This window comes from Anopheles coluzzii, chromosome 2 (genome assembly GCF_943734685.1).
Source record: "Anopheles coluzzii chromosome 2, AcolN3, whole genome shotgun sequence".
Classification (NCBI taxonomy): domain Eukaryota; kingdom Metazoa; phylum Arthropoda; class Insecta; order Diptera; family Culicidae; genus Anopheles; species Anopheles coluzzii.
In genome coordinates, this window is record NC_064670.1 from 119,500,905 (window position 1) to 119,515,310 (window position 14,406).

The 14,406-nt window shown below is 47.7% G+C and overlaps 1 protein-coding gene across 6 annotated transcripts in view; it reads right to left on the reverse strand.

The window, feature by feature from the left end:
- Window positions 1-1,586: 1,586 nt before the first annotated feature.
- LOC120949869 (hornerin) overlaps window positions 1,587-14,406 on the reverse strand; it is a 46,582-nt gene continuing 33,762 nt past the window's right edge. For all 6 annotated transcript variants that reach the window (XM_040367440.2, XM_040367441.2, XM_040367438.2 and 3 more), the window contains exons 4-6: window positions 8,550-12,950; window positions 7,951-8,475; window positions 1,587-7,855 (exon numbers count right to left, since the gene is read on the reverse strand). In XM_040367440.2, the coding sequence (XP_040223374.2) occupies window positions 7,511-7,855; window positions 7,951-8,475; window positions 8,550-12,950 (5,271 nt within the window). In that variant the 3' untranslated portion in view covers window positions 1,587-7,510. The remainder of the gene's footprint in view (window positions 7,856-7,950; window positions 8,476-8,549; window positions 12,951-14,406) is intronic.

Here is a 14,406-nt window from a genome sequence, read left to right on the forward strand (position 1 = left end):
TTCGGTTTAGTAGTGTAGTAGTGTTTGCTAGCTTTTTTGCTGCTAAGAGTGGATTTAAACGTAAAAAACGATCCGTTAGATGATCATTAACATGTTGGTATTAGTTTTGTTTAACACTATGTACGGCATTGTGTAAGAGAGTGTATAAATGATGATTATTTGTTGTTGTTTTGTTTGTTTCCTTCTTTAGGTTGCTCTTGAACAGGCTCTGTATATATAGCGAATACACATGAAAGTTAACTACAAGTATTGTTTTGTTTTTTTTTCTCTTAAAAAGGCACTTTTACTCTAGTAGCAAACGAAGTGAACTCCTCACTAGCAAAAGACAAAATCGCAAACCGGGCCTGTGCTAATAGTCGTCTGTGTTTTTTTTAGTGCTGCTTTCTGTCCAAGCGCTTTTTTCTTATTCCCCGATACGCAGCGAAAAAGAAAAACGATGTTATTTTTATTTTTTTGCAAGGAAACTGGGAGCGACTCAAAAAGGCAAACTAACCAAACGCTCTGAATTGGTCTAATTGTTGCAAGATCATGATTTAGAGGTTCGAGCTTCCTAACCCTCCCTTATGAGTTCCGCCAAATGGGTCGCCGGCCCTAATATGCTCCCTCGCTCTCGCTATCTAAACACTGTATAAGATGATATAGATTGTTCGTGGCTGCCCTTCCTTTTTACGTCTATACTACTGCGCCTCGTTTACACAGCTTGGAGGCGCGCACACACAGGTGGTTGGTCAAATGCTCCGCACACTTTCACCTATTATGGCACTGGCATTGCGGGCAAAAATTGTTAACAAACCAACGGGTGGGGGGGATGTTGTTTAAGATTTAAGCTATGCACACTATTTTCTTTTAAAGTTACCACAATTTACACTCTCATGCAGTTTTATGGGGTAGCTATTCTTATTTAGTTTATGTTTTTTTTTTATCATTTTCACATCAGATTTGCTCTTTTTAAATCGTACACGTGTGCGGCCAGTTATTTTGCATTCTCTTTAGTTGATTTTACTTCATTAACAAAGTTTACGCTTTCCTTTTTTTTTGGTTTGGTTTTACGTTATCTAACTCCTACTTCTAAGATTGCCGCCTGGTAGTTCAACATTGATAACACTATTCGGTCGGTCGGTTTTTTTGCTTTTACTCTATTCGATACGAATGAATAATGATGATGTAAATGGAGTAAGTAGTAAATCGCTAGCCAGTTACAGCGCCATATGCTGGCGTGCCGATTTTTTTACATGGTTTTTAGTTATACTAGAATGTAGTTTAGTTTAGTTTAGTCACACTTTTCCACGATGTAATGGTTTGTTTGATTGTTGTTAAATGCGCAATTAAACACACTACAACCCTTCCGTTTTCTTTTTGAGCTGGTAGCTAGCCTTATTTGCCGTTAGAGCACGAAGACAACTGAAAAAGAAAACAAAAGAAAAAAGTTAATAACAAATAAAGGAAATAGATAAAAAGAAATTACAAATTGAATCATAACATAATAATTAAATATGTGATATTATAACAAACGAAAGCGAGGAGAAGAAAATAAAGGTAACTAAACAAAATAACAACAAAGTAGAAACAGAAAAAAAGAATGGAGCTTAATTTCAACGCTAGTAACTCTTGTATTTCCGATCGGGTCAGTTTAACTTGGTACGGTATTTTTAAACGCTTTGCTAAATACTTCTCGCCACACGCTGCTGTTACCAATCGAACCATCTCTGCTAAATCCATTACAATTTCCCCTTCGATTGGAGGTTTTTATAACGCAACAATTGAATGATTATTTGCCGATGCATTGCCTAATTCTGCCGCCTAAGTTAAAAACAAAAACGGAAGCAAGTATTTGGAGGAAAAATTATATCTGTGTTTGTGTGTTTTAATCTTTAAACCCAGTATACGAAACGATATCTATCTATCCCTTTTGCTTATACATATATAGTTCATACCATTTGCGACACCGTTGCACAAACGAAACAATACCGAAATGGGGGTCCAAGCGAAGATATCAAACGAAAATGGGTTTTGGGTGTGTAAATAAGTTAAACAGTTCGTTTAAAGGAACACAGAGTATAAGAGGAAAGGTAACAACAGAACAAATCGCTTAGCAGTAGTAAGCAGTAATAAAAGAGAAGAATTGCGCTGGCGGGCGAGAGGTTTTGCGCTTGAAAGCGCATTGGTGGCGTACGACGAAACGAGTGGTGTAAGTAAAATAATGATAATAATAATAATAAAATATCGATCAACAATCAACGCGAAAAAGATCAACTACACTAAACGCTAAAAATTGTATTAAATTCCTATTCCGGGTGGTGGTTTTTGAGCTACAACACACATACACACTGTGTAATGATTGGGAAAAAGGGGTTTATGTTTAAGCGCTGTTATTATAATAGTATAATAGTTTATAGGAAGGAGAAAGAACAAACAAAAAAACCGAACGTTCGACGTTCATCAACGCATCGCGCCTAAAGGGGCTGCGTAAAACGCAGCTTTAAATTCCTTCCCTATCATGCTCAAACGAACCTGTAACACGCTGTAATCGCTAGTGACAGAGTGTGTGAAATATGGGAAAAGATATCATATAATATATATAAAAAAGCGTCTTTAAGAGCTAATAACATAATTTCATTTTTTCTTCACTATCTTGTCTTCGTCGTCGTCATTTCACTCTATCGACACTGCTTCTCCTTCCCACCTCGTCCTAAATGTCGCTCAAAGGGGACCAGTAATGGTTAGAAAACTATAGGCTTTTGCTATGCATCGCTACACACTAATTCTACCCCCTTTTGGTTACCCGCTGCAGAACTCGAAAACAATATAAGAAGCACAAAACAAAACAAACAAAGACAGACAAACAGACAAACGCTATAAAATGGGAACCGAAAGTATGAAAAAGAGCGTTAAATTTAACAGCAAAATCGAACAGGATAATCAAATTGAAGTACAAAATACAAGGGGCAGTAAATAAATGGCAAAACAAAACACTTACGCCAGCTCTTTTGAATCGATTTTTTCCCTTCTCACCGTTTGATTGATCGTGTTTTGCTTCAGGTTGCTTTGTGGTTTGTCTTTTCGTGATCATGCCCGCGATCGCGTGGTGATCGTGGCTGTTGTTGCGCAGAAACCCAATGGGAAAACGTGTTTTTTGTTGTTGTTTTGTGTTGTTATTTTGTTTCATCTTGTATTGTTTTTTTTGTTAAGAGTTGTTTTGTCTATTGCTTCCATTTACCTAGTTGTTTCATTTCATTGTTTTTTTGTTTGTTTGTTTGTTTGTTTATCCACCGTTCTGGTTGTACATATAATACGTTAATAGCCATCTCGTTCAGATTCTATATATGTCTCTCTTCTGCTTAACTTCCGAATATTAAAAATATATATATATATACTTTTTTTTGTTTCAAATATATGTTTATAGGTATGTATATATCCTTGTTTTTTTTCTTCATATATATATATTAAATGTTAACTCTGTTTCATCCATCTCATCCATCCTTTATGCACTTTTGTATGTCGCCGTGTATAGAAGTTGGGAGGGGGAAGGATATACCAATGTATAAATGATGCTAATTATGTGTGTCTCTGTGTGTTTTCGTTTTGTTGTTACTGTTGCCTTGCTTTGTGACCTTTATGAACTACAAATTGGACTCATTAGTCACACACATCATTCGCTTTGTGTTTGTTTCGATTTGTTTAGTGTTTGTTTTCCTCTTCTTCAAGTGTATAGTTGTGATTTGCTGTTTTGCATATGTTTGCTTTGCCGGTTTTACTATCTTGCTAGCTCGCACCGTTACCCGTCGTATTAGCTAGAAGAGGAAATGATTAATTCTCCCTCCATCTCGATTGGCTGTCTTTCATGTGTAACATCTTTCAATCATCAACGTTTTGTTCCAATGGCTTGTAAAAGCTTGCTACTATTATGCTACTACTACGACTACTACGACTTCTACTACTAGTGGTGCTTCGCCATTAATGCTTCCCCGTCTTACCACAGTTCTTCCAAAATTAACGCAGCAAATTTCGCTAACGTTCTTTCGCTACGCATACTCACTAGACAATATTGCAAGCCTAACACAGAATCTCATCATTGATTATCCTCGTCCCCCCCTTCTCGGCGTGATTGGCGGCGAAGCGATGGGAATCATTAAATTGATTCACTTAGTTTATCGTAATACACAGTAGTGTGGTTACACAATCATGTTCTTGATTTCTTTTGTTTTCAAACGAAAAACTTCCGAGTGTCGAGAAATCTTAACAAATGTTCTGGTTCCGCATCCTGACCACTCTGTTTGTTTTGCATTTTGCAAAATTCTTCTCGCTATTTCGTACAAACAAACGGCATCGTGTGCATCGTGTTCCCGGGGAACTGAACTCTTCGCTCACTCACTTTCGTAGCTTTCTTTTGCTCAGTCGAGGATAAAAGTGTGTGAACGTTTCGCAAACGCTGAATAGTAGCAGAATCGTTTCCTACGAAATAAATAGAATATTTTTACAAAATGTATACACCATTCACCAACAACCCATTGGGTTTAAGAAAGGAAATAAAGAAAAACGAGTACAATTATTCTTGCCTTGACTGCTGCACGCGCCCGTGAAAAGCGTCTGTGACTGAAACGCTGTCCCAGGGGTAAGCGCAGTTGGCAAACTTGTGGTATAAATGGTTAAACTTCTTTCCAAACAGCAAACAGTTCCACCCAAAAGCGCACAGGGGATATAACTTATCAACAGTTGGGAAAGGGTTTGCATACGTAGCGCAAAGTAACAAAGAGGCGGTTATATCGTTAGTACATTAGTTAAAACAATCTGCTCGCTAGTGTGATCGTCACCAACGTCACTTTGCTGAGCGGAAACAAAATAAGCTACCTATTGTATATATGCAGAGTAACATCGGATGCTAATAAAATTACATGATGCATTTGTGCCGACTTGATGGCAAATAGCATCATCGAACCACGCTGGCACAACACGCGCTTCTGCGAGAATGTGTCTGTGTGTATGAGCTTCCGGCTAACCGTCATTCCAGTTTACATCGTAAACAAATGGCCTCCTCCCTGGCACGAAACTGTCCTATCCCTCCCTCTGTCCTTCATTTGCTAGACTCGCGAGTATGAAAACACCACCATTTGCGAGCATTGGAGCGGTTACAGTGCATGGATGCAAATCGCAAAGTATGTTTGTTTGTTAACGTTCCGAGCGCGAACAGTCCGAGCCGATGGGCAGCTCGGCATTTACGGTAAGTGGTAATAATAATTTCGCTACTAATTTTACAGCATTTTACTACTCCTTTTTTCTCATCCTCCTGCACGTTCTTTTTGTGTAAAACCACAAAAGATCAGGAACTGAAAAATCGATCATTCCCTATCCACTAGAGTACGTTTGCATGTGTTTTGTGTTTTTGTTTAGCGTAGCATCTTAATAGTCTGTTTGTCTTCTGTCTAAGGTGTATATGCACGTGTGGTTTGTGACTTTGTTTTTTTTTACTAGAATATACAACATACTCTAATGAACAAGCGCGGGCTGCCTTGCGCGCATAAACGAGTTCCGGAGAGTATCTGGCACACCGGTTGCCGGTGTTTAAATTGGACTATTAACTGTAAATCACACTCACACAATTAATCCCGCACGATCTTTACTGTCAAAGTGGGTTCCAATTTGCTACACTGTACATTCGTATAAGAGCATTTATGTGTGATTTTCATTCTTCACTCTTTTGCTAGTGTAACTAGCATCATTTCATCGAATGAAAGTGTGACCTCGGATACAATTAAGCTAGGTGGCTGCTTCACGCCGTCGCACACGTGTTGGGGTAACAACAATTCTCAACGCTGCAAACGGATATATGCTGCGCGGGTAAGAGTAACTTATTTGCAAACATAAGTGCTAGTACTGTTGCTTGTCGGCAATGAAACAGTAGATGCCAGTAGATGTATTTGGGGAGGGCATCGGAGCACTACTAATCACGGGCAGTCGGAACGAAAGTTTAGAGTATTGTATAGCTCCGGGTTGTAAAATCAATTACTCGTTTTCTCTTTAAATTCTCGCCCTCCTTCTCTTTTACCGTGCTGAGCAATGGGGAAAATGTATGCTAAAATTACTAATGTAGTTGTAACATCTTAAAACATAGCTATGCTTTTTCTAAAATCAAAAGCAAGCGCTTTCAACGCAACTCGTCACTCAATAACTGTGTGTAATCCATATAACGATTAATGTGTTCATGATGCTACGATATGTAATACATATATAATATTTAAAAAGAAAACAAACAAACAATTATAAAATTTGCAAACTGTTACCCAAGCATTCTACTACGGTCTAAAAAGCTTTATAAGCGATCAAAAAAGAAGAAGAAGAAAAACAAGTTTTAACTGTGCTTGTGTGTTAATCACCTAGTAACATTATCTAGAGTAGGGACAGTGTAGTATCCCTACACAGAACAATCGTTCGCTCGCAAACAGGGTCGTTGGGAGCTAGCGTGTCGTTAAAATTATATCCTCACTATTAGCCTGAATTACCGGAGCACGCACGGTTAAGCATATATTGCGTGTAAATTGAGCTAGAAAAAGACTGCTAACGCGTGAACGCATGTGGTACACACTGTTCGGTGCCTCCACCCCGTCCCGTTTGGAAATAGGAAACAGGTATTAGTAATAACACGATATACTATTTCCATTAATTAAAAAAGGTCTACTAGTGTCTTCACCGTTGAGCGATTGGGGATTATGTTTTAAAGCAGAGTAGAAAGGAAAACAAGACAAAAAAAACCACTGTTCAGCAACGCATTCTTTTTAACGTATTTAAGGCATTTCACAATCGTGCCAGTCCATCTCGGCGATTCAGTATCGGAGCACAGTTTCATTCGTCCTTTTCCCTTCTTCCAAATTGTCTTTCTCTATCGAAACTAGCACACACCAATAATCATAAAAAAGCTGATTACCTTAACCAATTCTAAATTAACGTTATTCACAGATCAGTCCATGATCCTTTCTATGCAGGAATTAAACATTAACCAAAAAGCAAAATGTTTAAACACATTTCTTAGCAAAAACTACACGGGGGGAAAAAAAGGAGAACCAAACTCATTTCTCGCCAGCTCGAGCTGATCGCTTTTCAATCGGTTTTGCAACATGTAAAAATACAACGGAACAACATTTCTTTAAGCAAATCCTATCGCGGCAGCTAATGGTCTCCCCCACAGGAGGCTCCTATTATAGGTACGGCAACTTTTGCCGTAAATCTCTCTCTCTCTCTCTCTCTTTTTAGCGAGTAAGGAGAGACGGAGAAAGAACGAGTTGTGAAACAGACTGAACTGATGTAACTTACACTAAAAGGGGGTTGGCAACGTTCGACGTCCGAACGTCTCAAATCCGCAATTGATTCGTCATTAGCATTTAAAAAAAAAAACAAACAAACCCACTCCCCCCAAACACACACGCAGACAGTATTGGATTGTATCCTACAGATATGGTCTGGCTTGGGCGGCCGCCATTATTGCTGCCACTAGCCGCATTCCCGCCAGCTCCCTGTGTTATATGCCATTCTCGTCGATCACCGACTTGAGGCGCTGCTCCAGCTCGCGCATATCGTCCGCAATGTCGTACGCATCCTCGCAGCTGCTACCCTTGCTGGTGTTGAGGCTGCTCAGCAGCGGATCGTTAGCGCCGGCCTGATCCAGCCCGACGACGCCCGACATCGGTTTGAGGCTGGGCAGCTCGAGCAGATTGTTCCACAGCGATGCAGCCGACTGGTCGACGTGAAGCGATACGCCTCCATCGGAGCCACCGGCAGACGATACGACCGACGGGGACGATGAGGCCGTCACGGAGGTAAGAATTGCCGAGGACGTAATACCCGCCACGGAAGATGATTGAATCTTGAATAAAAAAAGGTATTTAATAAAATGAATGTTTTAGCGGACTTTTTTCGTTGACCACAAACTATCAAAGTGCTGGAGAAAAAACAACTCACCCTTAGGTCGTTCAGTTCTTTGAAAGTGTTCATTTTGCGTTGATCATCGCTAGCCACACGGTCGCTCAAGCAGCTTGGCGATGCCGGCTGGCTGCTAGTGATCAGTTCGTGATAGCGGGCAACATCGCCGAGCGTATCGCTAGCCCCCGGTGCGGCACCCTTGCCTGGCTGGCCCAGGAAACCTTGCTGTTGGCCGCTGCCCGAGTCGATCAGCATTTTCGGCAGCTTGTAGTGCTCGGACGAGCGTATAAAGGTGGAAGCAGCCGACGCGAACGGCAGCCCGGGGTAACCGGCCGTGCCGTTGCTGCGCCCGTTCGCGTTGCAGCTCGCGTCCTGATCGTGCGTGTCGTCTGGCGACGATTTGAAGCTGGACAGCTCCAGCAGATTGTTCCACATGGACGTGCCGCCGTTGGGACCGCCGGTGCCGCCTACTACCATCGGCGGTGTCGTGCAGACGGAAGACTCCGATGTCACCGACATGATCATGCCAGGCGATTGTATGCCCGATAGCGATGACTGCGGACTCTAGATGGGGAGGAATGCCAACCAAAATGATTAAATGTATTACGCAAAGGACGGACGAAAAATTACAAATGTACCTTAAGATCGGTCAGCTTGCGCTGATCTTCGGCGGGCGATAGTGCTGATCCAGCACTGCCACCCAACCGTTCACCCAAACTTCCTCCATTGCATTGATCTCCCGCTTTCGCCAGCAGGTGCTGCTGTTGAGCATGCTGCTGTTGGGGAGAATCGCTTCGCTCCGTCATCATCATCACCGAGTTGGCCATCATGGAGTGGTAGTGTTGTTGCGGCGGCGGCGGCGGCGGCTGCTGCTGCCCGTAATGGCCCCCGGTAAGCCCACCCTGCGAAACCAATGATTGTAGCAGGAAATCCTGCTCTACACAGCCACTGTTGTTACCATTGCCGGACGGTGCTGCGACTGGGTCGCAGCAATCGGCCATGCCGCCGGCCGGATCGTACTCTAGCGTCTTCTTATCCGCGCGCAACAGATCAAAGTCCAGTGTGTTGTTGTTCGGTTCGGGCGCCATCTTCGCCAACACGGCAGCGGCGGCGGAGGAAGATGATGGATGGTGCGGGTGTTGATGCTGCTGCTGCTGCTGCTGCTGGTGGTGGTGGTGTACATGATATGGAAGGTGTGACGACGGTTGCTGCATCGAATGCTTATGGTTTTGCGGCATCGACGGAGTGCCACTGCCAGGGTAGAAAGGCGAGGAGGCGGACGAGCTACCGTTTCCGCCGCCGGTCGGCGAAGGATTGTCGCCAAGCGAGGAGGAAGACGTAGTGGACCACAGACCAGCCCGCTGCTGCTGGTGACCTCTCGGCTGGCCTCGCGGCGTCAGCCCCAAGTCGATGCGTTCCGTACCGATCGGATTCATGCGCGAGATTGGTCCGTACGGGGCGGCATTGTTACACTCCTGCTCCGCCACGATCAGTGCATCATCGTCCGCTAGCAGCGAATCGGACCGGATGAACATGTCCTTGCTGGTGGCGAGGGCCGGGTTCGGCATGCCGATATCGTTCAGATGTTGGTTCATCAGCTGCTGGTTGTACGATTTCTTCGGACCACTGCCCGCCACCGTGCCGAGTGTGTCGAAGAACGTCTTGGCCAGGTAGCCGGCCGGTGGCTCACCACCGACGGACGGGCGCGACGACGGTTGATACACTCCAGGCGGCCCGTGGTGCAAATGGTGATGCGGATGGTGGTGATGGGGCGGCGCGTGATTGTGCTGATAACCCGGCTGAGACCCGTTGTAGCCATTGTGGTGTGGTGGCGCAGGGGGTGCCACCTGCCCGGGAGAACTTTTGCCCACCGTTTCCGGGCCACCCATTCCGGGCAGCCCTGGGGAAGATAGATACGGGGGCGGTGGAAGCGGCCCATTACGTCCGCCCGAGTACGGTGGGCCGGCGGCGGACGGCGGTATCGGCGGTGGCATTCCATGGCCATGCTGCGACGGTACCAGATGCGGTCCCCGATTGCTCTGCTGATGCTGCTTCTCCTTGAAGTCACGCCCCTGCGGGCCCAGCTTTTGATGATGATAGTTCTGCTGCTGGCCCCCCTGGTGCTGCAATCCGCCCATATACTTCGAGCCCATTGGGCCGGTTGTGGGCGCATTGGAGTGTCCATTTTTGGGACTACCACCAGCCCCATATGGTGCTGCACCGGACGACGGATGGAGCGGTGCTGGCCCTCCATGTCCTCCGATTCCATAGCTGCCACCACCGGGCTGCTGCTGATGGCTGCCGGGGCCCACCTTCCCGTGGTGTTGTCCCCCGCCCAGGTGATGGTGGTGGGGCGGACTGGTGAAATTATCCGTGCCGGCATAGTTCGGCGGGGGCCGTCGTGACTGCGCAGGATGGTTATGGCCGTGGTGATGTGGCGGACCGTGCTGGGGTCCATGCTCCACCCCATGTTTTCCACCCTCCGGATACTCACTCGGACCGAAGTACGGAGGATGGTGCAGCGAATTTGGCAACGGGCTATGATGGTGGTGGTGCGGTTCCATCTGATGCCCGCTAGGGCCGTGTCCAGCGCCTCCTGGCTGTCCGGAAGGCGGATAACCACCCGAGTGATGACTTCCATTAGCAGCGCCATCGTGATGCATGCCGGGATGTGGCGGTGGTACTGGGCCGCCCGGTCCACCTGGGTGATAGTTGCCGCCACCGTTAGCACTAGCTCCACCTGCCCCCGGACCCATGTGTGGTGGAGGACGGAATCTCATCGCCTGGGGAGAATTGTGCTGCATTCCACCACCCTGTGAGGAAGGACCAGCTCCACCACCGGGACCACTGTTGGAATGATGGGGCGGTCCACGATTAGAGTAGCCACCGCCATTACCAGCAGCATGTGGATAGTGTCCGGCTGACGTACTACCCCCACCAACAGAGTAGCCTCCACGGCCTCCTCCATTCATTGACATCGAGCCTCCTCCACTGAAGGATCCGGATGGGTGAGGACCTCCAGCCCCATTAGCACCACCACTGGCTGCTGCTCCCGAGCCGACGCTGCCGCTTGAACCGTGTGGTTTATCCATCATTCGATGGCCATGTTGACTTCCTGCACTGTCTCTGTTACCTCCTCCTCCACCACTGGCGGGTGATGTCTTGTGATAGCGCACTGGCGACGATGCTTCCTCTCCGGATGAATGGTAACCGTGCGAGGAGGACGAGCTTTGATGCATGCTGCCACTCGCCCCATCCCCATTACTGCCGCTACCTCCCGAGTGTCCGTGATAGTCCACCGTCGAACGTGCACGACTTGCCCCTCCTGTCTGGCCTGCTCCTCCTCCACCACCTCTATCTCTATCTCCACCTCCTCCCCCAGTGCCACTCGAATGATGGTCTTTACCATTCGGTACCATCCGCAGACTGGCCGTCGCGCTGCTGCTGCTGCCGTGGCTCTTGCGCAGCTTCGTCCGATACTTCTCCAGCTCCTCGTCCGAATGGGCAAACGTGCAATTCGGGCCACGCGGACACGTGCCCCGGTTGTTCAGATCCCGGCACAGGCTGATCTTGTAGTTGCGGTTGTGCGCCAGATGGCCCGCCTCCTGCAGCTTCCGATTGCCATGGTGCTGCACAAAGTCCACCAGCCCGGCGACGACCCGCTTCACCGCCTGCAGCGCGGCCGCACACTCTGCCCAGCTCGGCACAAGGTTCTCGCTGTTGTAATCGATCGCGGCCAGATGCTTCAGCTGTACCCGCAACCCGGACAGGTTGGCCGGATCGCCCGTACGCTGCAGCGCGATGATCAGCTCCTGCACCGACTGCACGAACGACTGCGGCGTCTGCAGCTTGTCGTTGATGCTTTGCATGTGCGACTTGTGGGCCGTGTCGCCGTACAGCAGCGACGACCACTGGTCCGGCGCAATGCGCAGCCCGGCCTCCGTCGCGATCTGCACGATCTGGGCGTCGTGCTCGCGGCGCAGCGCCTCGTACGTGCGGAACTCCTCCTTCAGCTGCATCAGCGACGAGTCGCCCTCGCGCTTCGACACCTTAAAGCAGCTCGCCCGGTACAGCAGCTGCACCACGTGGCCGATGCTCGTTTTGGACGCCTGGGAAAAGTGCGGCTCGAGCCGCTGCACCACAAACATTACCAGCACCTTGCGCGACAGGGCCGACCCGTCCTCGAGCGCTAACAGCACCAGCTTCAGCACCTCCTCCTGCATGGCCGGCCCGAGAAACTGGCAGCCGCGGGCCCGCACCGCCGCCCACAGGTTCGTGCTGAGCTGCTGCGGGTTCTGATGGTGCAGGATCAGCTCCATGACCGTGCGCTCGCCGAGCGAGCGTGCGGCACGGAGCGACCGGGCCCGGCCCTCGTCCTCGATCAGCTGACAGTTGACCAGTATCACCAGCTTGCGCTGCATCTGCCGCGACAGCAGGCTGGCGCCCGAGGGCCCCGAAGAGCCTCCGCCGACGTTGCCGCTCCCGCCCGCCACCGAGCCGCTGCCGGCCGACGGGCAGGGCTTCAGGTAGAGCGCCAGCTCCTCGATGCATCCCTTGGCCGATTTGTAGTACTGCAGGTTCTCGGGGCTGAGGCTCTGGACGCTCGTCGAGTTGAGGTCGGGGTCGGCGATGATGCCGGCGGACGCATTGGCGCCGGGCGGAGCGTTTACACCACCGGAGGAAGAAGTCGAGCTGTTGCTGCTGTTGGTTTTATTACCATCGCTGCTGGCACTACTACTACTGCTGCTACTGCTGCTACTGCTACTGCTACTGCTGCTGCTACTACTACAGCTGCTGCTGCTTGCGCTGCTATTGCTCCCGCAAACAGCGCCCTGCGAGCTTCCTCCTCCCGGTGATGCAGTGCCACCATTGTTGGTAGAATTGTTGGCACTGCCTGCCCCACTGCCTCCTCCTCCTCCTCCTGCTGCTGCTCCGCCTTTCGTACCGTATGCCGGTGCGGACGAAGCTCCTGGTGTACTGACCAACTGCAGTAATGCATTATTAATCGGTAGATAGTCTAAATCAGTCGAAATAACAGTCTGTGCGGTAGAACGGGAGAGAAAGCAAGAAAATAAAGAATTAGATATAATTTGATTTCAATACATAAAGCAGTGATCCTCCAATATTGATGAATTGGAGTGATCCGGAGTCGAAATCTTCCGGAGATGGAAACATCCGTAGTCGGAATCTTCCGGAGTTTAAGTCTCTTGGAGTCGGTGTCGTCCAGTATTGGAATTATGCCGATTCGTGGTCGTCCAGAGTCAGAGTCGACAGGAGTCAAAGTCGTTCAGCGTGTGAGTCTGTCGGATCCGAAGACTTCCAGAGTCGTAACCGGTCGGAGCCGATTAGTTTTAGACGACTCCTGACGACTCTGTGTCTGGAAGACTCCAACCAACCACGGAACTAATAATAACCGGAATGGGTTCTGAACCTTGGGTGCACTTCAGAAAGCACATCACTACTTAGGATTTCAAACTTCAACATTCCATTTCAAATTCCCAATAAGACACCATTCGATCGTAAAGGACACGTTGCTACATCATGATAAAACATGCTCAATAAAATTGGAATTATAGCAGATCGTCTGAACGATTCGGATCCAGCATCGTTTTCCAGCAACAAGACACAGGACCTCCTAATGTATACATATCCAGATCTAACGTCGTTTATAGCGTATGAATTTCCAAAATGGATGAGAGCATTCCCTCAAAAAAAGCACGATAGATGCTATTATATCGGAAATCAAACCCCTTTGCTGACACGTGAGTGGTGTGCTTAGCACTTCACACAAAAGCACAAAAAGTGGTTGACATCCGTTACCAATTCAAGTACCGTGAAGAATGCAACAAACCTCCCTCTTACAGTCAGAAGCAGCCTCAGTTAGTCCTCCATTCGGTTAGCGAGCATGTTCGTACGTTCTTACGATTTACGGATGCGATTTATCTTCTCAATACGGTTTTCATCCATTTGGGACAAAGCGCTCTACTGGGGAAAACAAACACCACCTCTCACCATTTCCAGCTCGCGTACAAACAACCAGTACCATTTCAACAAGGATTTGGATTTATTCGCGCGCGCGTGTGTGTGTACGTGAATCTCCCAGACACACCACCCAAGACAGCTTGGGCAGCAACACGCAAAAGGCATTGGGAGGCTAAATCGAACGCTTATCTTTGCGCAACAGCAACCGCTGCACGTGGTGAAGCAAAGCGTACAGTACAGGACGATATTTCCCCCTGTCAGTACAGTACACAATATGGCAGCGAAAAAAAAAGGCACAAAGGTCTCACTCCAAACCAAAACACTCTTCTGGTTGGTTCAAGAATCTTCTCCCGTAACGTCTCGAGTTTCGTATTTATTATTACTTTGCGCCACGACAGCAGCAGCAGCAGCAGCAACAGCAGCAGTAAGAAGCATAACTACTGGCAGCATATAATGTGCGCGTAACCACAAGCTATCGGTACCGGCGGTATCGTAAACCTTCGTACAGTGTGC